Source organism: Manis pentadactyla, chromosome 16 (assembly GCF_030020395.1).
Source record: "Manis pentadactyla isolate mManPen7 chromosome 16, mManPen7.hap1, whole genome shotgun sequence".
NCBI classification, from domain to species: Eukaryota; Metazoa; Chordata; class Mammalia; order Pholidota; family Manidae; genus Manis; species Manis pentadactyla.
The window spans coordinates 74,288,850-74,315,221 of NC_080034.1; the positions used below are offsets into that span (position 1 = coordinate 74,288,850).

At 47.2% G+C, this 26,372-nt stretch overlaps 1 protein-coding gene across 2 annotated transcripts in view; it reads right to left on the reverse strand.

Annotated features, from left to right (window-relative positions):
- Positions 1-26,066, reverse strand: part of LOC118907941 (uncharacterized) — a 279,544-nt gene extending 253,478 nt beyond the window's left edge. Inside the window, exons 1-2 of one of the 2 annotated variants that reach the window (XM_057494123.1) lie at positions 25,572-26,066; positions 24,200-24,283 (exon numbers count right to left, since the gene is read on the reverse strand). In XM_057494123.1, coding sequence (XP_057350106.1) covers positions 24,200-24,221 — 22 coding nt within the window. In that variant the 5' untranslated portion in view covers positions 24,222-24,283; positions 25,572-26,066. Of the gene's footprint in view, positions 1-24,199; positions 24,284-24,769; positions 25,399-25,571 lie in introns of those variants that run through there. The other variant, XM_057494122.1, reaches the window with a different exon arrangement.
- Between the last annotated feature and the right edge of the window lie 306 nt (positions 26,067-26,372).

The window sequence follows — 26,372 nt, forward strand, 5'->3', positions numbered from 1 at the left end:
CAAACCACCCACATGTCTGCCCCACATGACTTTCCTGTTACCTCTTCTGGAAAGTCTTTCACTGTGTGCAGGTCCTCGGAGCTCCTTTCTATCTGCTGGACTGAGCAAAAGTCAATTCCCATTGGGCAGCGTCCAAACAAACTCTTCAATTTGACATGCCTGTTTATCTCTGATACATACACATCTGAGCCTCTCGGTGTATACACGTAACTACATACATGTATCATTTCAGTATCGATAAATTTGAGTCCACTCACTTGCATTTTGTAATAAGCCTATGTGAGCACATTGAGCCTGTCACCCGGCACTAGGGTCTCTCCAAATAGTTCTCGAGTCTGAATTACTTGTAGTCAGAAGGGCAAGGAGAAAATCCAGCAAGAAGAGAAGGTATGAGGTAAAGAGAAGAAGAAAAAATGGACTGAATGTCTGTGGACAATGTCACAGAGAGAGGGCACGACTGGCAGGGACCAACCCGCACGAGGTGATCCTCAGCTTTCACCCCACTGTCCTCTGGCTGAGCACCATGGGTAACATAAGCACGGGGTGTGAGACAGACCAGGGTCACGGGTGGACCCACGGGCAAATCACACTGTGTCTGTTCCAGGGTCATAGACCTGTGTGTCTATCTCAGCCACCAGGGAGGCCAGAGCATGGGGCTGAATCCACAGAAATCATCGCTGCGCCCCATACCCCACCTACACACACAGGCACGGAAAAGAAAAAGGCTATCTGGTCTCCCTGCAGTGGTCCTCCAGGCTTAGTTTCACCTAGGATGAAGCACATTACTGAACACACAGGGGCCCCTCTGGGGCACACCGGCCTCCCCAAGCCCTTGGCAATAGGAGGGCATTACTTTTGCTCCTAGGCTGGAAGAGGGGCACTTGCCTGCTGGCCTGAGCATTCGCATACTTCTACTCCGTTTATTATGAGCCCAAAGCTTATTTGTTTCCCCACAGGGCAGTTAGACAAACAAGCCTTGAAAACTGTTCTAAAATTGAGAGGAAAATATTTTCAATTGTTCACACAGACACCCTTAGAAATTAAGCATCCCTCCCATTTGGAGCCTTTTCCCCAAACTCCACGAGGGACCGTTTCCATTAGATGCCTGTCCCTGCAGCCCCAGATACCATGACAGACACCATCACAGCTTTGCTTCTTTCTTAGTGGCTTTAGAGAGAAACTGCATTTTGTTTATAAATGAAAATGTTGGCTTCAGGCTCAACACTTGCATACCAAGCTTTGGTCTGTGGTGAAACTTCAGTCTCATTATAAACCCTCAATGCTGGGAAATGAGGGAGATGGAAACGCTGACATCAACCTCGGCTGGAGCTGCAAACATGCTGTTAAACAGGCAGACTCGCCCTGAGAAGTCGGTCCCCAGTGCCCAGGACTTTGGGATTTTAAGCCATAAAGTAAACACACCAGCTCTGAGAACCGTAATAAGGGGTGGAGGTCCAGCCTTGAAGCAAAGGCATTTAGCATTGACTATGAAACATATTTCTAAAGTGCTTGCCCAATTTGTGACTAAATCATCAGAGGAAAGAGAGGAATACTCCACGTAGAGTGACTCTGCACTGCCACTTACAATAGAGAAAGGCAGGCAAGAACAGCCGTGACCTGTGACATGCAGAGGCCAATGGCCAACACAGGCCTCAGTCTACCTGATTTTCCATCTTTGTACGTCCCAGTGTGAATGAGACAAGGAAGGAACTGCATGGAAATGACAGACACAAAGCTAGAGCCTCCTTACTGAGGACATCTCAGCCCAAACGCTGATCACCTCAAAGGCTGGAGTGGGTGCATTCTTAGGGGAAAATAAGGAAAGGCAAGCCTGGAACCGTAAAGATCAGCAGATCTCGTAGATGCAGTTTCTACGAACCGTACTGAGTTTGAAGACTGGCAGCTGTTTCCCACGTAGCCTTTCTTACCCTGTCAGAAGCCACGTCACCCATGTCCTTCAGGCAACCCCTGACCCCAAGGCCGGACTGGGAAGCACAGTGAGAGGCTTGTCACATATCTGAGGTTTATGCATTTCCCACACTACACCCCAACTAAGCTTATTCAGCAAAGATGTAACTACATTTTCTTTACCTGATTTTCCCAGCCATTCTGCCTTCAATAATAAAAACCACCATGCCTAAAAGGAGTCCAAAATATTCTGGGAGTAAGACTGGGAGAAAAACAAGCCCATGTATGCAGACCTTGATCAAAGTTCAGTACCACCCCCTGGCTTCAGTTAGACCTGCATAGGGATTCTCCCTCATGCTGACCCCTAGGACAGCGCTCTCCTCAAGGAAATCGCACATGTACACATATCTCCCCTTACAAGCACGAGAGAAACCTTAGCATCTGCGTACCGAGAACAGGACTCGGCCCAGCCACCCGCCTCCTGACGTCCCCAGCGTGACCCACGATCCCGCCACCCACCCAGGGGAAAGCCATCGCCAGCCGTTGTTCATCCCTCACTCCCCACGAGCAGTCTCTACATCGAACCGCTTCACTTTCTGACAACCCCTCTCTTCAGTGCCACTGCAGCCGTGCTCCGCCACAACTCTTCATCCAGGCAGCGCGACAGAAACCTCAGCCTTTCACGGCTGTAACTACCAGCACCTTCTGCATTTTCCTGGAAAAAAACATTCCAGGGTCTTCCCCAAGGAATTCAGCCCAGGAACCTGCATTTTATATGCCTTCCAGGTGATTCTGACAAGCTGCTTGAGGACCGCGCTTTCAGGAACAACAGACTACAAGACACACAGCTCTTCCCATGGTGCACAAGGTACTTCAAGATAGCCTGGGTTTAACAGGCTTGAGAATCCTAAGCCCCAATTTTTATCATATACTTTTCTGTCCCAAAATAAAAATCATTCATATAACCTACCTGCATAATAATATCCTACAGCAAATTGTTATGTCCTAAGTTTAGTACGTTGGATTAAAACAAAAAGGAATGTTCTGTAATTCTGCTTATCTAATTCAAGTATCTGTGCAAAACTGCAGTAGAGGATATAATGAAGAACAGACGTGTCCACACAGTCGCCATGAGCACAACAGCTACAAAAAACAGATCAGCAGTGTTTTCACTGCAAATTCCACAAGTGGGCATGGCCACTAATGATTTTCCAAAGCTGTGAATATTTAGTAAGGGTCTACATAAAACGATGTACAACATTCCTCCAAAGAGTAGTTTTCTTCCAGGAAAATTCAGTGTGTGTATTAAAACATAATCACACTTAGTGCCTACATGCAAAGCCAAGTCGGGCTCCAGTTCGAGTTCTTGGAACCTCACAGAGCATCCATGGGGACGTCTGAGGACGCTGCCAAGCGGGGGCAGCTCTTCACGTGAGGGGCTGCCTGTGCATGCGAGGTGCCCACACTCCCCAGCTCTGCTCGCCGCAGGCCTGCAGTGCCGGCCAATCACGGTCCCCGAGGGACTACACTGAAACTTCAGAGCAAACAGCCTCGTCTCCAGGTAGTCCGGTCCCACCCCAGTCATTCCACCTGAGCAATTAAAGTGACAGTGGTCTCGAGTCTCTAAGTCCAGTGGGCACGTGGCTCTCATCTGACTGCAGGTTAACTTGCCCTCCCTTAGCCTCTTAACAAACTCTTGCAATTCTCTTACCGTGTCTCCCAGCCCCCATTTTTGTTGTCCTTTGCAGGCTCATCCTGTCTCCCTGGCTGTGAAATCCTGCGGTTCAATGAGCTGGCCAACACATAGCCTTTTTCCTTCCTCTTGTCTCTGCTCTTACCCTAGTCAACGCCACCCACAGATTCAATACCATCCATGTACTTGCACTCATCCAATTGTTATCTCCCACCCAGACCTCTGCTCTGAACTCCCAAGCCATAAATCCAACCACAGCTTGATGTCTCCCTTAGATATGGAAATGGGGCGCAGCTAAGGTACTCCGTCACCTGCCACCCACGGCACGCCCGCCCCCTCAAGGTCTGGGCACCTTCCCTGCTCAGCAAATGGCCCACTGTCACCCTGGTCGGAACGTCACACACCTGGAGACCACCCCCCGCATCCAGTCCATCGAAGCTTCTATTGGACACCCAGCCTGTCCGCCAGTCCCACTCCCGGTACTAGCAGAGCACTTGGCAGGTGCACACAAATACCTATGAAATGAAACGCTTTTACAGAAATAGTGAACTGCTGGCACACAAAACCCTTCATTCCCCCACACTGCTTACATGATGACTTCCACCTGAACACCCCACTCCCAAAACCCTGCAAATCTGGGCTAACTCTCTCATTCTCAGCCAAAATGCTACTTGCTTATATAGGTTCCCTTGGCCTCCGGGGACACACGCCGGGCTGCCCTCCCTCTGGGAGCCCTGTATTCACGGCTCCGCGGCCAAGCCTCCCTGCGCTGCAGTGGCATGACGGCGTTCTCCTTTCCCGCAGACCTCGGCACAGGCCTAGCATAAGGTAGGCTCAGCAAAAGCTCTGGACCACTTAATTAAGAGTTTAAAGTGTCTCCATCCACCTTACCCCACCTCTTCTATCCCGGCAGGGGAGGACAGGACTACAGACATTTGAGAGAGAGAGGGATGGCCAACCCCGGCCTGTTCCCATGGCCGTCTCTTTCCAGTCTTCTTTTAGTAAAGACAGCTTTCCCTCCATTCCCCGAGTATGTAGCAGCCACGTGGGGGACCGGAGGGGAGGCGCGTACACAAGACCGCCGTTCCCGGGAGACGGGGGGGTGCCTCTCGGGTGAGATCGGCAGGCGGAGGTACGCTTTCCTGACTGCGGGCAAGGTTGTTAGCAGGAGACGAGATGCACAAGCTATTCAACCACGAGGCCAAAGAAGCATGAGAACAAGCCAGAACTTAACTGGAGCTGAACATTCCCTGCTAGGACCCGGGTTAGGGACTGAGCTCCAAACACCATCGCCAAGGAGGCAATTTCATCTCAGACGAGACAGGCCTCTGACACCACCAAGGCGGGGCTGGGGGGGTCTTTTTTTAATTTGTCACATAATCCAGCATTCGCAGCTTTTGTATTTCTTTTTTTCCTCTAAACTCCGGATGCTGTTGAAACCCCATGCTTCCAGCTCTTAGCTCCTTAACTCTGATCCTTTCCATAAATTACATTAATGAGGAGCTTTCTGAAAGAGTCCATTCTCCTGAAGGCTCTGTTCTTCCGAAGTTAATGGCTCGGACATGCAGCCAGGCCGGCAGTGACAGGCGGCAGGAACTCTTGCAACAGGGCTTGAATGTCACCAAGTCCTCCCTGGTCTTTCCTCCTCTTTGATGATCAGTGGCTGCCTTCCTTCCTCCCGTAACGTTTCATAGCCAAACTCAACTGCATCAAAGGAGCCAGTTAAGGATGTGAGGACTGAGAAACACATTCAGTCTTAATGTTTTGATGTTGTCTTGTCCTTCCCATGACTTGTCTCTATGAGAAAAGGACACGTACAAATTGGATGCCACATAGAACAAGAAAGTACATCTCAGGTGACAAAGGAGGGTGGGCACTCCTAAATGCCAGCACGCTGATGCTTAGACACACTGACTGCGTCATACATGTGAGGGTCGATGAATGTCACAGGAGATATGAGTGGACATCCATGTAAAGAAGCAACCAAGGAAACAGGAGCATCACTGCAGATCCCTGTCCTCGACCAGCGCTCGGTGAGTGACGGGCGAAAAACACGTGACAAAGGTAGACCAGGTTGCAGGAGATCCTGGTCCTAGGTCAGAACGAACAGTGACGTTTATTCAAGATCTTGAGCCTCAGATGCAAAAAGAGATTGGATACAGGTGGATACGTCATCTTGAAAAGGAAATGTAAGTTATTTTCTGGGTGCAATGGGTCCCAATTCCTGTACCCATAATTTGATCTAATAATTTGGATGATATACCAAAATTTTAGTACTAATGTTCCAAAAGTTGTAAAGAGAAAAGGAGGAAAAAAGGAAAAGAAACTAAGGAGAAGATAGTTGTGTTTGTTTCTCTGAAATAACCACAGCTTATCTGAACCTGCAATGATTTTCAGTTTGTCCCCGTGGTCCAGGAAACAGCGAGTCTGTCACCTAATGGCCATACGGACGATAAGCTGATGATCACGGCCACACAGTGCTGAGACAGAGACTGTACACCAAGGGTCACTGCCTGGAGGAGGGGACCTTCTTAGCAAGCACGTAACTGTGAGATAAAAGACCAGACCTCAAAAAAGCCCACATGTGCTCTTCTGCTTGGCCTGGGCTGCTTCTCTCTATGCATAACTACAGAATCCTATTTATAGAGAACTTTTAGATTTCCAAGGCATTTCCACAAACATTTATCTCACTTGATCCCACAGCAATCCATCAAGTAGACACACCCATTTCACAGGTGAGAAAGTTGAGGTTTAGGAAAAGTTAAGTTTTCCAAAGTGACACAAATAACAAGTAACAAGAGAGAATGCTTCCCTGATTCCTAAGCAGTAGGTTATGTTATCACTTCAGGTTTATAATGAGAATAAAACAACAGGGCAGGGAAGTACAGTGAATTTCCCAGTACTGCCCAAGTCAAGAGTATCACGGGCAGAACTGTACACAGACAAGTAGGTAGTGAGCCTGCTTCAAGACTGGTATGAGTTTATTATCACCTCGTAATTATGTTTTGAGTCTATCTCCATGCTCAACTCCCACTTCCTAACATCACAAATATTTGCCCAGGCCACAGCAGAGTTTATTCTGACCCTGGATTTGTGATATACCTTGGCTGTTATTTTGACTGAAAACTCACTTACCTGAGACAGCATGTTCCTCACCAACCCGTCTTACTGCAGGTGAAAATGCCCCAGCACTCCACGAAAAGGACCGTCTGGGAATATTTAATAGGAACACAGACATTTCTCTGCCAGTAAGTCACTGTGCACACATCATTAAGGATCAAAGCATAGGCAGACCAAAGAAAGGAAAAGGAATTCAAAAACATCAAAGTTAATTATATTTGGTCACCCCAATAGCTGTTACTCGTTCAATTCAGATGCTGCTTTGACTAATCTTAAGTCAAGCCTTGCCTCTCAAGAAGTCCAAACAGAACACCTAAAACTGAAGCTTTTTCTCCCCGGGGAGGGTTCTGCATGTCGTAGGGCTCCACAGCTCCGGTCTGTGTGCAACTCCCTAGTCATTCATTGCCACGAGACCGAGGACAGCACCCAGACAGCTCCTCAGTCACGGGGTTCCAGGGAACCCCTCTCACCTGGTTCTTCACCCACCCTGTGTGTAAGAAAAAAGAACAAGAAAAACCCACAGAGGAAGGATAAAAACCAGACCATGCTCTGGTGGAATGTCTGAGATCACAGGCAGCTTCCCGGTTCTTGGCTTACAGGGAACGAAGACCCCCCGCACCTCGACTCTGCTCATTGTTGCACTAGTCCAGGCACAACGGGCAGACAGATTGTCACTTGGGTACAGTGCTCTCTCGGCCTCATTATCCCCGCTTTCCTAGTCTGAGAGCAAGACTATTCACAGACTAATCTGCTCAAAGTTACCACCTACGGGGTAAAGAACTCCTGCAGAACCAACGGGGAAAACCTGGCTCTTCCATAGCACCGCACATCCTGCGAGAAGAGTGGAGGGCTCAGGGGGGTCATCTCCTTGAACACTGGTGGAAGGAGAACCACTGGAAGGCCTCTGGCAGCCACAGCGCTAGGCCATCTCTGGAATAATTCCCTTCCCTCCATCAATGCATTTATTTTTTCACAGTGGGGGGCATGCATTTTGCCAAACACTTATTGTGCTCCAGGAACTAGATGGCGGCTTTATAAATATTGTCTGATTTAATCCTTCCTGCAAGCCTGCAAAATAGGGAGAGAAGCTAAATGCTCGGCTCTTCATTTTGCCCCAGACTTATGAGTTCATGCATTTGTCACATCAGGGAAAGAAAGCACTGCTCTGTCTCTTCCTGAGGTGCCTTCAAGCCCTTTAATTAAAAAAAAAAAACTACGCACACACACAACACTTGATCTAATGTAGCAATTTATGAAAGCATTTCAACAAATTTTCAAGACCTAGACATCTTTCTACAGCAAAATTAATTCTCCACACTGTGCTTTGACTTCTAGCACCCCTGCCCCTCCCCACCACACACACACACACACATAAATTGGCAGTGCTCAAGGGCAGGAAGCCAGAGAAAGTTCAGTACCTCAATCACAACACGCATCCCATCCTGCAGGAGACCGACTTGCAAAGATCCACCACCGCCACCCTCACCCCCCAGAAAGTTCTCTTGATGAATGAGGCAGTGGAAGCAGGGGCACACCAACCTTTCTTGACTTAAATAAACTGAGGAAGCGGCTTATTTTCCACTTTCATCACAGTGCCCAATGCAAGACACTAAAGTCAGCTTTTCCATGATTACTGAAGATTTCTAGCATGCCTTACTGATGTTTAAAAACGTGTTCCCCTGCCGGAAGTCTCAGGCAGACTGTATTCTTATATTAGATAGGCTGTATTTCAAACATTAGGAAACCAAGACTTTTATAGAGATTATTCGAACAAAGATCACATAAAGGTAGAACCATGTACATTCTACTTTAAAACTTCTGGCAGTATTTCCACCCTGAACCCTCCCACCAGTACTCACCTTGTGCTGCGTGAAAAGAGACGCAATGCTACACCAGTCACATTTAAAAAGCCCTCAATGTCACCCAAACTGAAGTTTCACTCCGAGCCCATCCTGAATACTGAAGGCATCTGGCCTGTTCACACACATGGCATCAGAACCCTCCTCTAAGCGGGGACAGGCCTCCTGAGCTCGTAGTGCCGTTCTCATCTGCAGAGGTTTACGGGGGGTGCAGGGGGGTCCGTGTGTGAGAACACAGGAGCCGAATCCCTCCAAAGAGCAGAACTGCTGGAGAAGCGGGCGTGTGACTCTTGGCTCCTCCTCCAACCATTACTGAGAAACGGGGTCCAGAAGAGAAGTGGTCCTGAGGGACACAAAAACAACTACCTTGCAACAGGGGACAGTAACTAAATTAGCAACCTGTCTACGGACCTCCAACGTGCATCACCCAAGATCTGCCTGTTACCATGACTTCAGGAGTCCCACCTCCCCCCACCCCGCCCCGTGGTTTCTGATTCAGCAGGTCTGCAGCTAAACCAGGAATCAGCACTTTCATCAAGCACTACAAGTGATCGGGTGCCCGGGGGTCCCAGGACCACCCCTTGAGGCCCCAAGAAGGGGGTGAGTGCCGAGAATCAAAGAGCAGAGTGAGAGAGGCGGAGCTGAGTCAGGCCTGTGGAATCCTCAGGTGGTTTCAGCTGTTGTTTACAGTCTATCCCATCGCTCCAACTGTGAAGCCTATTCGGTTAAAAATTCACCAAACACACTACCGACAGACAGAAGCCGGGCAGGAGCCCTGATAACACCAGTGGTGGCAGAATGGGTCCTGGCCCCTGGTGTGTGCCTCGCTGCCTCTCTCAGGACTCATGGAGCGGGCCTCCTGGCCTCCTGGCCTCCTGGCTGTGGAGGAGGCGGCGCTCGCCTGTGGAGCCTTCCATCTGAAACAGCTTCCCCACCACCACCAAAACGTGTCCGTTCGTCTTCATTCTTGTTCTTACTCTGTAAATTACACTTGCTACATTGGGTACAGTTACACTGTTTAATATTTTAAATACCATAGTGTTTTCAGGTGAAGTTTATACAAATGTGAGGTAGAAAGATGTCCTGATGAGGCCGTGATGAAAAGACAGAATAGCACTGCACACACACTCGCACACACTCACAATCACACCGACGAGAAGCCTTAGTGGCCTCAAAAAAAAAAAACCCAAAAACCTGGAGACCAGACTGACAAGACATCAACAGAGCTGGAGCAGCCGGAGCACTGAACAGCCTGAGTGACATAAAGGCATCATTTCTAAAGGATGAACACTGCTCACATTAAACATTCATTAAACAGACATTTTGTGAGGTGGTCAGAAGCAGAGAGGGAATAGAACCCAGGACTGCAAATCTCCAGGTTCTGTCCCTGAATCAGGCAGTTCCTCTCCACAGCCCGAAATAGCTGCTGCGCTCCGGTTATTTCCTAACGTATGGCTTAGATATTTATATTGTAAGTTGCCTTCACCTCACAGTCCACCTTACATTCATTCATCAACATTTATGAAACTTCATAAGTAACTACCTCCAAGGTCAGGTCAAGTACACATTTCAACGAAATAAACATTCCCAGCCACAGGCTCAAGTTGTTCCAGTATTTACTTGATAACCCAACACATATACTCACTGGCCTCCCTTCGGCCCAAAATAATGTTCTTTGGGAGGCTCTCTGGTTCAGTAAGTGTTAGAAGCCAGGAAGAGGTAAGAGCCGTTCCAAAGACACCAGGCTTAGACACTGAAGCATGTAAACATTAGAGTTCATCCCACTGGTTGTATTTCATGGGTACACTCACTCACTCATTCCACAAATACATGTTTGTACCCCACATACTTCCGGTTTCAATGCACAGAGGCAAATCCTGGCCATATAATGCTTCCGTTCTAGCAGGGACCCCCAACTATAAATCAGTCAGCAAATACTTAATGTAACGTCCGGCGGCGCTAAGTGCCGCGAAGGAAGACAAGGAGAAAGGCGAACAGAAAGTGACAAAGTACGGGGGGATTCCAGATGCCGGGGGAGGCAGAGAAAGCTTCTCCAAGGCTTTTGAATCAAGTATTGACTAAATCCAACACCAAGGGTCATAATGGCTCCACTTCCTGGAGTCTCCAATAATCACTGGTCAGTATGAGAAGCTGAACTTACACACACATGAATTAACAAGCATGTAGGAATTTTAAAGAACGAAGAAACATGGGAGGCTGGACTGTCCCAGAAGCAGCCAGGCAAATACAGGAAAGAAAGAGGGGCTTGCCTTCATCTGGCCCTACTCACATGAGCTGAGCAAGATCACTCACACGTCTGACTTGGTGTAGACGGCTGCATGAAATCAGTTACAGAAGGGAAACCAAGGACTCCAGGAAAGCCAGTGCTAATCTCCCTCCTTCTCCCCTGAATGCCCTTGTTTAATAAATTCCTTCGGAGTTCTCCTTGCAGGGCAGAAACTGAATATAGCAACTGATCACACCATCAGATGCAAGACGTAAGTAAGTAATAAGATTTTACAAAGGTTGTATCATTGCAATTATGATTAGATACCATTTTTTCTCAATAAAGGCAGGACAAGCTTCAAACAAATTCCTAATGTAATTCATTTAAAACATGCGCATTTTCAAAGATAACAATGTCCTATATTAAAAGACAGGAAGCAACTGCCTTAGAAGTTTGCAAAGAGTGAAATAAATCCTTGTATTTGAAAGGAAATAAAATGTTTGAAGAGGCTGATGCTACAGGAAAGCCATAATCTATTTCAGATTAAAGGACATTAAAGTTATCCCTTTCTAGTAGCTGGGATTAAAGTCTGATTAGAGCTTCAGCCACTCATGCTTTTAATCTGAAATTGGTTCTTAAAAGCTGTAATGAATTAAACAATATACCACCCACAGAATCAATTGTAAGAATATACTGTAACTAAAAGCATAAGGACTTGATTCACTTCCTTCCTCGTTTTTCCATAATCCATTTGACCCCCTTCCTGCCACCTAATCTAATCATTGGCTGGGTTTCCATTAAGTTAAGATTCTTCCCGTTGTGCTGTGAGTCACTGCGTTGGTTCCCCCAGATTCAAGGGACAATTTTGTGAATGTCACATCTACACCTGGAAGGTTAAAATGTAAAGCAGACAGTGATTCAATCCCTGGCTGTGTGTTCCCCAAGGAGGATGGTGATACACATGGAGTGTTGAATGCACGTTTAAAAATTTTCCCGGCACTATCCAGGGACTACCTGGAAACATTTCAAGCTAGAGGAACGCGTCCCCTCCCAGAACTACCCATTACTCTGTTGCTTCTACAACTGACAAGGTTTGCACAGCACATTACAATTGCCAGAGGCATTCCTCACACACGTTAATCTCATCTGATCCTCACAACAGCCTTGACACCTTTTAATTATCCCAAATCCCAAAAGGAAATTGCCCAAACTAAGATCTGGGGTGAAGAAGTGCATGCATTGCTAACTGGCTTTTGGGTTCAACCAATGCCAAGCTGGTTCTCACCACTGACGTATTTCAGAAGGAAACAGCCCTGCTGCTGAGCAGGCCCTGGTGGGCCTTCCCTAGGGGCTCCTCACATCAGAGGTGGGAGCACACACTGCATCCTGCACTGTTCCTGGGATTACTGAAAGTTGCCATTCAAAGGCAGATGTCCAGATAATTTGCCACCTACACCATCACTTAACAGTTCCATTTGAATCTTCTTTATTGATAAAGGGGCCTAATCTCTCATCCAAGGTCACACACAGTTAATAACACTCCTTGTATAAACCTGGGACTGTCTGGCTTCTTTATCACAAAGGTAATCTACCTGATGATTAAAGACAGGAGTGGGGAGGAAATAAGATCCTAGGGAAGGCTCTGACTGAGTTCATTCATTCATAACCCGTCTTTAAAACTAGAACTCAAGTGGGTAAGACTGGACCCCTCTGAAAGCAGCCCCATCCTCCCTCTTAGTAACTTTGCTCAGTGGCCACATCAGGGCCTAAATGAGGTGCCATTATTGCTGGCTGATTAATTCTTTCAGCAGCTTCTTGCTCACCAAACAAAATTAAAATCTCAATGCTCAGGGTCTCCCCCCACTTAGGACATTTATACTGATTATTCAATCTATTCTGTAAAAATTGTGGTTTCTCTTACAGGTTGTGTTTCTTTTGCTCCAGTCATGGGGAAGACGGGTGTAATTATTATAAACATAGTAGCAGCTTACATTTGTGTAGCAGTTTATCACTTGGGAACACATTACATTATCTATTTGATCCTTATAACTCATTGCGGAAGTAGTATGGCAACCATCACCCCTTTTCACAGATAATTAAGTGACGGCTCAGAGAGGTTTAGTAATCTGCCCACTGTCACTAAGTAAGGGCAGAACAAGGTCACAGATCCAGGTCCCTTGGTCTGTAAGCCCTGGGCCCTTTTCTTCCTTATCACTTGGTGAGAAAATCAGCTAAGGACATCTTCTGCTTACCCCTATATGTCACTCGACAGCAAATTCATCACCAAGTACACACAAAGGGTTTCCTGCTGTGTCTCTAGAATGTTCCTTTCCTATCCTTCCATCAAGGTAAGTGCCAGTGTCTTACTCTTGGAGTGACAGATACTACAGAACTCCGCAAAGACAGATGAGCTCAAATGCTCAGGGCCCACCAAAGAATACCATCAACTGGGTCCACAAGGCCTTTTTAAGGAATCCATCAGTATGTTCCAGAATTAAACTAGTCAAACAGGTGGATCTGTCACTGAGGCTTGTCACAGAAAAAGGGAAGAGAGAGCAGACCACCTGGGGTGCAGGAGGGGAGACACAGCACCTGGGAAATGCGAGGGACTGGGAGCCGCTGACAGGAGACGGGGGCACCCAAGACCTGAAAATGCTTCTTCTCACCCATTTATTGCAAAACATCCATTTCTATCCATTAAGTGACTCCGTTTATTTATCTACTTATCTAACTACTAACTGCATCCCTCAAGCAAGTCAAGGGAGGTATTTCTTGGGATATTTTTCTTAAATGTGCTTGAAAGCTGGCTGGATTGTGTTTCGTTTAATCTGTCTTTTAAGTGGTGATTTTAAAAATTCGGTTAGAAAATGGGTAAAAGGCATGAACAGACATTTGACCTAAGGGAATCTACGGATGGCAAATAAACAGACAAAACGATGTCCGACACCATCAGCTACCAGAGAGATGCAAGCTGGATCTGGGATGGGACACTCCAACCTATCAGAATCAGAAGGGCGGAAATAAAAAATCATGACAACAACACCAAACCTACAGATGTGCTAAAATTGTGTAGAATATATACACACCCCTGAGTACAGGTGAAAGTCTGGACACCTAAGACCGGTAGAGTGCACCAACGTCCATGTACTGTTAGTGTTATACTATATTCCTGCAAAATGTTAACACTAGGGGAAACTGGGCAAGCACTGTATTATTTCTCACAACCGTATGTGAGTCTACAATCACCTCAATAAAAATTTCAATTAAAAATCTCAACTGGGATGCTAGTTTAGCCGTAACAAAATTGTAACTTATTCACTTTGCCTTCCTTGAAAGACGACCACTCTGTTTTATTCCTACACAATTGCTTATCATAGCTAATTTCCATTACATATACTGTGAAAAACGTCCATTAAAAATAAACGTAGAGCAAAAGAAGCCTTGAACGAAACAGGACGGGTTGTGAGACCTCGTAGTCCTGAAGCTGCAGGAGAAGTAAATCTAATCTGGGATGGAAAAAAATGTTAAAGCCAGAGGCTGCTGGCCGATCCCGTCAGGGGCTGACCAGGAGACCAGGCCGCTGGGGCAACAGTGACGTTCTGTGACGGGTCCGAATCACGCCAGCGTGTGCACTGCCCGACTCCGATCTCCAGGGAGACCCGTGAGTTCCCTGCATGCTTGATTTTTAATGTGAAGTTTACAAACTGAAATCAAGCCTGGATTATTGGCTTTATCAGCTTCACATTCTTTCAACAGAAAATTCCATGCAATAACATACCATGCCTTTGCTATTATAGCCAAGTCACCAAACTAAACGGGTAAAGAAGAGCTTACAATGACCCCATCCTGTGTACAACCTTCTCAGGGAAAGGAAATTGAAATCAGAGCAATCGTGAGGCAAATTCATATAAAAACTCCATTACATCAAACTAAATTCAATTAAGACAGGTGTAATTAGAGCCCCTTGAAAGCAGTTTTGGCTCCGACCTTGTTTACATGCAACGCAGATGTGACAACTCCTGAACTCAGGTACTTTCAGCTCCTTTAATATTAATTATTACATGTGGCTTTTACATTCCAGCTCAAAATATCCTTTATAGGTCTGAGTAGCTAATATTCATTTCTGCCAACATTACCTCAAATGAGTCTCAGATCCCACGGAAAACAGAAATCCTATGAAATCCACATACTGGTATAACATCATTTGGCCTGTAGTAAGAGCTACAGGTTTTATGTTACAACAGTTTCATTCTACTTAGGATACTTACTGATTTTGATAAAATTGCGAGAGGGATGGTGGGCTGTTCTTAATTGCAATCGTACCCAACAGGACCCAACCCTTCCCACTCAGCAGGCTTTCCTCGTGGATCATGTCTGCTCGATCGGCCGGACAAGTCAAGATGCAGACAAAACTTATTTCTCGACCCCATCGACCCCTCCAGGGCAGGGAAGTGAGAAACATCTACTGCCTCCTATTCATTTTGGTCTTACACTCTCCTCATGGTCTCGCCTCCACCACTAGCTCTGTTTTAGGTTAAATTACTCTTAGGCTGGAAGCATATACTTCACTGTCAATTTGTGGCCAGGAGCGTTAGCACCAAAAATATCAAGGAAATGTATGTTCTTAATTATTCAATGAAATGAAGCAAGCAGTTGCTGAAATGATTCTTAAAATATCTCAGCCACAAATCTTGGCTCGTTTCACACTTTGTTGAAAATATCAAAATGTACAGGATTTTAGTTTGTCTCTAGGGAAAGAAATGGGGCTAAGAAGTAAAATGACAAGAATGCAAAGTGAGAGGGAGTGAAAATCAGAAGGTGCGCCCCGAAGAGCAGGGCGGGGTGAGGGGAGGGCGAAGGAGGACCTCGGAAGGGCGAACGGTCCGGCAGCCACACCCGGTCCAGCGGAGAGACCCAGAAGGGAAGCCGGAGGCGTGTGGCTTCATCAGCAGTGAGCTGAAGCATCAGTGATGAAAACGGTGCTTGCAGAACAATGCACGTGGCCCCAGGCATGTGCAACTTCTATTCAAGGGCCAAGTCTACGTTCCTGCTCAAACTGAGGAGCCGTGCCTCCACCTGTTATTATTCTTGAGCACCGATTTCCACGGGATTTGCACAGCTGACCACGAGCTTCAAGACCCAGGAGGCTGCAGTGGAGTGAAACTCGCTGTCTCTCGTTATCAGAATGAGCCACGTCACCGGAGTTAATAGCAGTCCTGGCAGTCAGAGACATACCTTTGCCCTCTTTCCTCCTGTCCATCAAAAACCTCCCCACACCAAGATGTTTTTCTAACAAAAAGGCAAAACAGTACCACAAAGGCAGGATATTTTTTTCTATCAAACAATTGTATCCGGCCTTGCCAGGGCTCTAACAACCTCAGGGCTCACCCAGGATGATGTCAGTGGGCACACGCTTCCCTTCTTAGAGTAGTTACTTCATACAACTTCTAGATTTACTACCAGTTTGAACCCTCAGCCTCATCTCATTCCTTCTCCTGGTATTAGCAGGCACTTCAGGCCCACAAACTGTATATCATAAACTCTAGCACTCTGTTGCTGGCCAGATAGTAGCTTCATTCTCCAACAATCCCACAACTCCTTGTCCTAAAAATCACTCATCCCAAAACCGTAAGTCTCCAAGCAATGGGAGCAATTCCTTCCAAACAAGAGGTCTATAAATGACAAGAATTATCATATTCAAGTAACACTCCCTGAGGATTACCATCTAGGATGAGAAAAAGTCAGTGTCTCCCCCCATAGCACCATTATCCCCTCGCATACAAACACCTTGAGACGTCCTTGACTGCAGTTAAGTTTTTGAAAGGCATATGCCTCTTCACAGTAGGCAGAGGAGTGTACTGTGCTGTGAAGGTTTATTTTTAAAACTCAGCATTTCTTCACTGCTGAAAATCTATTCGGAAATCCCTTCCTCCCCAGGCTGCAGATCTTTATTCAGTCAGGGGGCCAACAAATGCTGATATTTCAAGAAACCTAATCTCTTAATGACCGGTGTCAGAGAAAAGAGAGGAACCGTGGACGCATCATCTTATAATAAGCCTCCTCTCGGCGCCCGTGGGCCCGTGTAAGTGCCCGCGGGGGGTCAGCACTGCCACCAGCCCTCTCACTGTTGGCCTAGAGGGCGAGGGGGTGGGTCTGTCCGGGAAGGCTGAGCTGCCCCCACACACACTCACAGTCCACGCTCCACACTCCTCCATCGCATGATGCCATTCATTTATTTTCAACATATTTATTGAGCATCAACCATGCACAAGTCACTGTTCTAAGGTACTAGAGAAAAAAGTTTGAGGGAAAAACATAAGATCTTCCTTTATGAAGGGACATCAGCTCTTGGATGCACGGCTGATTCAAGCAAGGTTCTCGGCATCAACTGCATCACTGCCATTCTTTCCCCAAAACCACAGAAGCTTTCTGTCCTTTAGGTTAGGAAATACAGTGTGGAAAAAGTGAATAGATTTTAGGTGGACTGAGGAAATCCTCCCTCTCTTGAGTTGCTGAATATCTTACCGCTGGCAAGTAGAGATATTCCATCACAGTGAAGCGAGCAGGAGATGAAGACAATTGGTGGACACAAAACAAACTTCTTTGCTGTGTGCCTAACAGCAGTGATTTTCCCTAAAAGCTAAGCAGAGCTCCACAAACCCCTGGAATGGAATGCAGAGTGCGTCGCTACAGGGCTGCCTTCCAGACTCAAGATGGGGACAGACTGAGCTTCGTTTTCTGCCCTAAGTCTGAAGGGAAGAAAAGGCTCAAGGGCCCCACAGGGAAGTAGAAAGAATGACCCCGGACTGGGCTAGGTTCTCCTGCCACAGAACAAGCACAAAATAGCAGTCTGCAGGCTTTTAATGTTACAATGCATCGCTGTTCCTCCAGAAATCCCACCTGCCTTTGCAAGTGATGAAGTCACACAGGTAGGCTGTGAGGAGGGGGCAGGTAGTTGGAGGTGTGCGGTTAGCTGTCCAGGATGTTGACGGTGGCAGTTCAAGCCAAGCACGGAGCACCCCACCAGTGATGACGCCCAGTGGGCCCCATCCCAGCCCACACTCCTTCCACAGGGCTGTCGGTGTAGACACAGGGGGTCTGGCTCTTGGATGCCCAGTTGCCCAGACACTGGGCATCCATCACAAGGAATCCCTGACCCTCACTCTCAGACCACTGGGCCTACGGAGGTCAGAGGCCTGGGACAAAGGACCACAGAGCACCACCTTACTTCAGAGTCAAAGTCCAAGGTTAAAATGACCGACCCAAGACGGACATGGCAAGGCCTAACCTCAGGTGGGCCCGGCGGTCTCGTCAGCTCTGACCCACATGTTGGGTCAGGCCTGGGTCCCTGCACTGCCTCCAGGGTGGGAACTTACAGCCCAGAGACATGCCCAGCCTGCAGACGCAGCACAAAGATGCTCGGCTGAGTGACTCACAGGGCCAAGGCCAGAGCAGGAGGCCAGATCCCCAAGTGTGCCCTCTCCTCCGTCCTTAGCCACCTACTTTCTGCTGGCAGGAGGCGGCCACCTCTCCGAATCTTGAAGCTGTACGTGAGACTCACCAGTGGGAACGAGCAAGCACCCTATTGGTCTTCGTGTCTCTTGCTCGGTTCGCATTTTCATTTAAGGTGTAGTATTACACACATCCCAGAAACAAACCCTGCCATGTTTATACGCCACAAACCACGCATGAATGAGACACAGTGATAAAACTCACTCCCCAAATCAGCTACTTAAAGGTCTCAGAGGACGGGTACATACGCACTTCATCTCCGGGACCACCCAGTTTCAGTTCCCTTCTAGGTATAAAGGACCAGAATGTCGTTACTCAGCCTGAAACATTCACTGATGACCCACCAAGGACGAGTAAGAGTACTTTGGGTTTAACTGGTATGTTCAAGAGCTACCGAATTTTAACCTTACAGAGTATTACTCAAAATTGAAAGCCTTACAAACAGGCAATCACCTCCTACTTACTGACATTCACCCCTGAAGAGATGCAGGGACAGGGTAGGCTTGGGGCGTGGGACCAAGGATGAGGGAGAAAGTGCAGGTCCAGGCAAGGACGACACATATTCTGGTTCCTTCTCAACCTTCAGGAGCACATTTTTACATAGATATATTAATAGGCAATCTTTTTTTATTGAAGTATAGTTGATGGTACAGTCTTATAATGGTTTCAAGTATACAACACAGTTGTTCAACAGTTACCACATTATTAAGTCCTCAAAATACATGGAACGCTTGCCCGTCATCCTCATGCAGGGACCACACCAGTCTGTATTGCTCCAGTTTGAGAATCTGTGCTGCCAAGGTGAGCACTTCACACCCAGTCTCACTTTCCTTTTACATTTTCTAATGTAAATTTAACTCAACTGTAAATTAAAGCAAAGCCTGAACAGTTTTAATGCTCAGTATTTTCTCATGCACTTTCATGTATATAGTTATTTCCCTGGCGGTATACGATAGGAATATTTTCATGTATTTCCCATTTAAAGAACTTGTTGCATAGAAATTTCATGTGTCTGTAAGTGATAAAAGCTAGACGTGTGTGTGAATCTTTTGAGGTTTATAAGATGCGTACTCCTAAAAAAAGATGTATGATATGAAAATGAACTGTATTCTGTAATCTTAATCATTTAACTTTTATTACTAGTAATTAATGATTGATGTCCACTCTGTCCTTTCTCATTCGGCCACTTCTCATGGGTCTCAGTCTCTGCATAGTGCCCTTAATGGATTTTTACTTTCTAACATGTCTAAGTATGTTTAATAGTTCCACTGTAAAAGCAAATACAGGCAGGACAGAAAGAAAGAAAAACAATTGTGAAGGAAGGGGGTAAAGAGGAAGGAGGGAAAGAGAAGGGGGTGCGGGGCAAAACCACGTGTGGACCGGACCCTGAGGCCCCTGCTGTTAGGGAATGTTAGAGACTTTCTAATTCCTTTCTCAAAAGCTTCCTTGAAAAACATATTCTCAACATGTTAAGGGAACAAGAGAGCAGGCTGGGATTTAACCGTGCGGAGAGGAGCGGCGAGGTGGGCCTAGGGTCTGGAGAGGAGCCGGAGGGAGGAGGGTGCCAGGCGTGCAGGTCATGAGCCAAAGGCAGGGAAATCTTTCCTCGGCAACTTGCCCTTCCGTTCTGCTCCTCAGCTCCGGGTCCGAGGTGTGGGGCCAGCTCAGAGCCGGCAGAGCCTAAGACCACCCTCCCTCCAGCTCAGTTCCACCCCAGAACACCCCGGCGCCGCGAGGTCAGCCTGTGCGGCCACCCTGGCACCATCAGGTCATTACTAGGTTTGCACAAAACGCTCACATTCCCTGAAAATCGGCCTCCGTAGAAGCATGAAGCAACGGCCGGGGAAGAACCACTTTACAAACAGACTTCCAAGTTGAATTCGCCTCTTGAAATCCTCTGTGCAAAAGTTCCCATCATAAAACAGCTGCTGCTTAATGTCTCTGGGTTCTAATTAGTCCCAAGCCCCTGATCTGCACAGAACTTCGGGCCAACGGTCTCCAAGCTCCTTTGCTCTTCCCGGCACCCTTCAATCCCCCGTTAAGTGCTCTTGGTCAAAAAACCAGGTCATAAACGTATCCACTGGGAAGCGTGTCCTGTCGTTTCTGGTGGCGCGTGCTGCTCCACGGTGACAGTAATAAAGGAAGGCTTGCAAACGTGCTTTACCTACTGGTGTGCACTTGCTAGTCTGGAACACAGCTCCTTACCTTATCCTAGTTTGGCTCTTTCAGGCTCAAACCCACTGATCTGACCCTTTTCTGGATGAATACAAATCATTTCCAGAATGACTATCAAATTTTATTTATCCTTCTTATTTCCCCAGCTTCAAGCTAACAGCAAACCAAGAAAACAAGTTCCCATTTGACATGCTTCACCCCAGCCAAAGTTCACAGCATAGTTACGTCCTGCCCCAGAAAGGGTGGGCCCGCGGGCAGGGGCCGGCGGGGGTGGGAAATGGGAGCAGGGCAGCTGCTTTGTTTTTTCAATAAACTCCAGCAGAGAGCCTCCCACTCCCCCGCCCCAGCAGAGATGGGCAGGAGGAGGCAGCCTGAGAAGCCTCTTCCTCCAAGGAAAACCAAGCTGGCTCCCTGGCTTCTCAGAGCCCACACATCCGACCGAGGGCCTCTGATTCACCCCGGGGGGACCAAGACGCAGGCCAAAGGGCTCATCTCTGCCTCACTGGTGTTCACTCCTGATCTGAGGCAGCCCCAGGGGCTGCACCCCCACCCCATCCACCCTCACTGGAATCTGAACGCACACCACCCCCACCCGCATGTCCCAGCTCTGAGGCACACACAGCCGGGTGACAAGGAGCAAACCCAAAGGTGGACGTGTGTCACCCACACCTCCCACGGACATGCTGGAGGCCCTCCCTCCAGAGAGGGGCTGCCACCCCCAGGGCCCCTGCTGGCCAGCTCAGCACCAGGGTTTCTCCCCTCTGCGTGGGGGGGGGGGTTGTTTGGGAGGCAGAAGGCCTGGGAAGGCAGGGCAGGGCGGAGGCAGCCCACCGGACAGACAGCCGAGGAAAAGCTCTAATTTGTTAGCCTAGAAAACCCTGGGGTGTTGCGGTCCCAGAGAGGCCCCACCCAGGCAGTACCTCTGATCACTTTTTTCCTGTTAGTGGGCTAGCTGAGCAGAGGGGAAATAAGGACAAATGTGTTCAAAACAGAAATTCTGCAGAATGCTAACTTAGCTTTGGGTGAGGGCCAGATGACGGGCCCAACACCTCCATTTCTGTCCAAGTGGAAGGAGAAAGTACAGGGTGCGACCTCGGCCCGGCTGTGTGAGCCCTGCAGCCAGGACTCTGCCAGCCCTCCCGGCATCAGTGTGACCCCCGACTGCCATCCAGCTCCAGCTGTACCCCACCTTTTTTTTTTTCACTCTTCAGTGTTTTTAGTTCTTTTTAGTAAACTGATTCTTTCTAATGCCATGGTAATTATAATCACTGTGGTCTTTTAACTTCAAAACATTTTCTTGGTGTGAAATGATTCAGTATCAGAGAAGACTATACTTGTACATGAACTTTTCTTTTAAGAAGCATCTCAAACCTCTCTCAAATGACTAAACTGTAACCAAAGAATGGTTGTTGATGTCAGTTTGGTTAACTTTGGGAAAAAAACTTCCAGGTTAAGGTGGCATTCACCTAAGACCAATGTCATAACATGTTGCCCATCACAGACTTTAAGGTGGTAACTGACACATCGCAGATGGGCACTGACTGAAGTCTTAAGATATCTCTGAATGTAGGTTCAGTATGACCAAACTCACATTAATTGCCTTATAGGCCCATTTGAATTCTACAATTTTTTTTTAAGAAGCTGGCTTGCATCGAAAGGCATAAAATGCCAAAATGAAATGTTTACAGTTTTAGCCTAGCAAAAATATGTAACAATTGTTGGTACAAAGACTATTTCTAGAATACATATAGTCTCAAACAGATGTCACACACCCTTATAACAATTTAAATCACACTATTTATAACACACACTCTTTCTTCCAATTATGAGAAAATAAAGTAAAATCTAATAAAGCCAAACCCTAATTCCAAATTAGTACAATCTGAATCAGAAATCTGATTCTTCTCCATTTCTACAGCTATCCAAGCAGAAATGGAAGGTGGGGGCAGGGCAGAATCAAGGAAGAGCTGGAAATGGTCATCAGTTTCTGAACTTTAATTTCTTAATCTAAGACCTAATCTAGGAAGAGGGATCCAACAGCTGACTGAGTGTGACAGGCAAGGGGACCGTCCCAGAAAGAAAGCCAATTAACTTATTTAGTGTTGAGGGTGGAGCTGAACCAAGCCGTGGGAAAGAGGAAAAGGGGTCTACGCACTCACAGACACCTCTGTGCACCCCCCACCGCCCGGGGCTGGGCCCAGCGTTGGCTCACCTCCATCACCACCTGTAAGGAATTCTCCACACAACCAAGAACACTTATGAATTTATTTTGAACTCTGTTTGCTGTTTCCTACACAGAAACCAGAATATAAAGATCTTATATTTCAATGAACCCCTAGGCCACCAAGGGACACATGAACCTGAAAAAGGAAAAAGAAAAAAGCTTCCAAAAGAGATGAAACTACGTGTTTTTTGGTCTTACTACAGAGAGAGCACAGCCTTCACGTGCCCAGCGCCACAAGATTACTGCCCGCCATGTCCAACACCACTTACCTATAGGATGAGATTCATAAATAAACATGAGTAATAGTTCCAATTCACCCTTTCTGAAATCGACATCATTCTAACCTTAGGTAGCCAATCAGAAACCTCCATTTAAAGCCAACATTCTTGCTAGTTTAGAATAGTGATTCACCCTGCCTGTCTCGTCACAAACCATTTACAGCATTACAGTGTCAGCTGAGCAATACCACTTTCTCCCAACATGCAGAGAGCATCTTAAATACCTAGTACTGAACAGGGAAGGACCTAGGAATTTATATCATAAGCCCAGAAAAGATGTGTTCTTCTGTGAAAAACGTACCACTCAAAAATATTTTAGGAAAGCAAGGCGAGCTAAAACACAAGTTGTAGACATACTAAGTGAAATACGATTATGAGAAGGGCCATGCCCATATGCTCCATGGCTCAGAGTTACCTAAGAATTTACTATGTTCAAATGTAGTTTCCTGTTTGCAAAAAAAAAAAAGTACAGCTGCCTGTTTGCACCTGGCAGACAGAGCTGTCCCTCCTCCTCGGCCTTCTTGCAAGAACAGACTTGCAAACAGGTATCTAGGAAGGGCCAGCTGATCGCCATCTCTGGGTCTGTCCAGTCAGGGACAGCCATGCGGTTCTTTCAAGAACGGCTAATTGTCTCTAAAGTAAATTTCAGGAGACACAAAACCAAACACGATCAAAGGAGAACAGGCAGAAATGGATGCTGCCTCACCAGAGGCTGTATTTACCAAAGTCATCAGATTCAGGCACAACTGTAAGGTTACTCCCTGCCTTGACCATTTTTAAAAAGTAACTACACTAGACGGGGTAAGCAGCCAACATAGAAAACTGTCGAACCACTACGCTGTACACTTGGAGCCAATGTAATGTGGTATATAAACTATACTTCCATAAAAAACAACCGCCACAGTGTATCAGATCTCATGTGGCTGCCACTTCAACTCCCCCTGGTCACTCCTGAACTTTGCCTGACCAGAATTAGAACTCGGAAATCTAAATATCGATCTTCCTCTCTCACATGATGGTGAAACACACGCACACACACGAGCAATCTTCTGTGAAATAAAAATGTTTACACCGAGAAATACCACTGAGATGTGTGATTATAGCCACCAGCATAAGAAAGGATTATTCTTGACTGAAATAGAAAATTAAGGAGCAAAACTCTAGGTAAGCCAAGTACAAGCCAAGCTGGCAGCATTTCCTTACCTGAAGGGTACTCATCGATCATTCCAGCCGTCTTCTGATGACGCTTCAACAAACCCACCAGTGAAATGAGACTGCTGCCAGTTCCTGTGCATTTAGAAGAGGGCATACATGTCACACTGTGCAAAACGTGGCGTCATGTGATAAGCAAGACATTTAATAATCTGAAGCAAGCCAATAAATGCCAGCAAATACTTCAGAATTTAGTGCCTTTGCAACAGAGCCTTCAAGACGTTCCTGAAATATACTTTATGCATTCAACCAATTTTTGTTTCTTCTTAATTTCGATTTGCCAAGGACTCGGCAGCATACACCTAAGATACGTGAGTGACATCGTGCTCAGACATGAGGCTCAGGGGATAAAAGACATGCAACAGGGGTAAAAAACACAGCAAAGCGTTTCCCAGGACTTCCTGGGAAGACGGCGAGTGCCTCCTGTCAAATCAAAAGCCCTACCTATGGGGACTCTTATTACAGCTCTTATCAGAACAACGGGAAAAAAGCTTCCGGGTTTCACAGGAAAAGACTGACTTCCCAATGACGACTTTTGAGTGCTTGAGAAGGATGACTTACCCCTAGTAAATGTGAAACACATGGTTTTCCCAGAGGGTTTTTGTCTGCCCTGTGCAGTTTTCTTACATGAAAGAGACAGACTTTTAAGATTTAAGCACAATAAATACCCCTAGAAGGTACCCACGCTTCTGTTCAAAGCCTGAGGGCTGAGGCTTTCCACAGTAACAATTCCCAGGTACGTAGGGAAACTCGGCAGCGCGGTCTGCAGGCCACAGTCCCGGGTGGGCATCTGCCCAGCGCCAGGATGTGAAGAGGGAATTTCAGCCACCGGAAAAGGCCAACGGCCTCGCTGGGAAATCCAGGGACTCGCCCACGCAGTGCACTGTGGGGTTTGTGGTTTTGGCGAGGTTTATTTTCTTCCGGTCTTTTTGACATTTTGTCAAGGGGCTTTCTCTTTATCCTAGCGGCTCCTAACCCCTAGCTGTACAGCAGAATCACCTGGAAGATTCGTTTTAACACCCTTTTCATATGCATCTGGAGTTGAGAACCACTGTTACACCCCCGTCTGATTCAACCTCACTAATTCAGCCTAAACTGCATAATCTAGACTTCCGTTGAGAACTGCCACGCAAGCCCTCCTCTGTTATCTTCTTACTTTTTTTTTGAAAAGTGCAAGAGGCTCTCAAGGGAACATCAGTACATTTCTGCGGTGTGCCAAGTACATTTCTTTGCTGCTATGTGCACAGTGCCCCTGAGGGCAGGAGGCCTCGCACCCCCACCCCCAGTGTGGGAACTGCAGCCCATTCCCGCCGCCCCGGCCCCCCACCCCACCCCCACGGCCTCCCTGATGCAAGTCACAGACGGGTCCTGAGGGAAGGCAGGGATGGAATTTCTCAGGAGGTTCTGTCCAATTTCCTAGCAATCGGTAACACAGGAAAGAGCCCTCTGCAGTCTGTCACTGATACAAATGCTTCTCACAGATGCCTCAACCTCACCCTAAACAAACACCCCACTAGGCAGAGCAGAGCACATTCCCTGAACAATTCCAAAGATGTGACTGCACTCGATTGATTGCACTCGATTGTCTTTAATTACAAAAGCTGTTCACAGAAAGCAGCCCTCACACACGTCCACACCCACCCGCACCAGCCACCCGCCCCTCCTTGGACGGTCCTCAGCTCAGGAGCAGGTCCTCAGAGGCGCAGGGTGAGACTCGGGGCCTTAGAGAGAGCTGAGCCGCAGGGAAGCTGTTCCACAGTCGTCCTCGCTAGAAACACAAATCCTCTGCTTCTGGAAAGTCTACTCATTCACAGGCCACAATCAAGAGCTTTGGGGCAGAGGGACGGGGGGAATGGCAGTCTTAGATTTGAAAATACAATTTCTAATAATTTTTTAAAATGACATAGTTTGCTGCATCTGTCACAAAAGGGAGCATCCCGAGTGAGAAAGGGAAGCAGCCAGTTCCTTCGCTGCAGCATGCCTGCCTTCCCCCCGTCCCCAGGCCCACCGGCTCCCTGGGCTGGCATGTGTCAGTCCCCACCGCAGAGCACTCCTCATGCCACCGACACTTCTGAGACAACCCGGGCAACCCGCTCCTCCTGCCAGCAGCTGGCATGGGTACACAGCACAGCTCTGGCCAGTGAGATATAAGACCAAATTATAT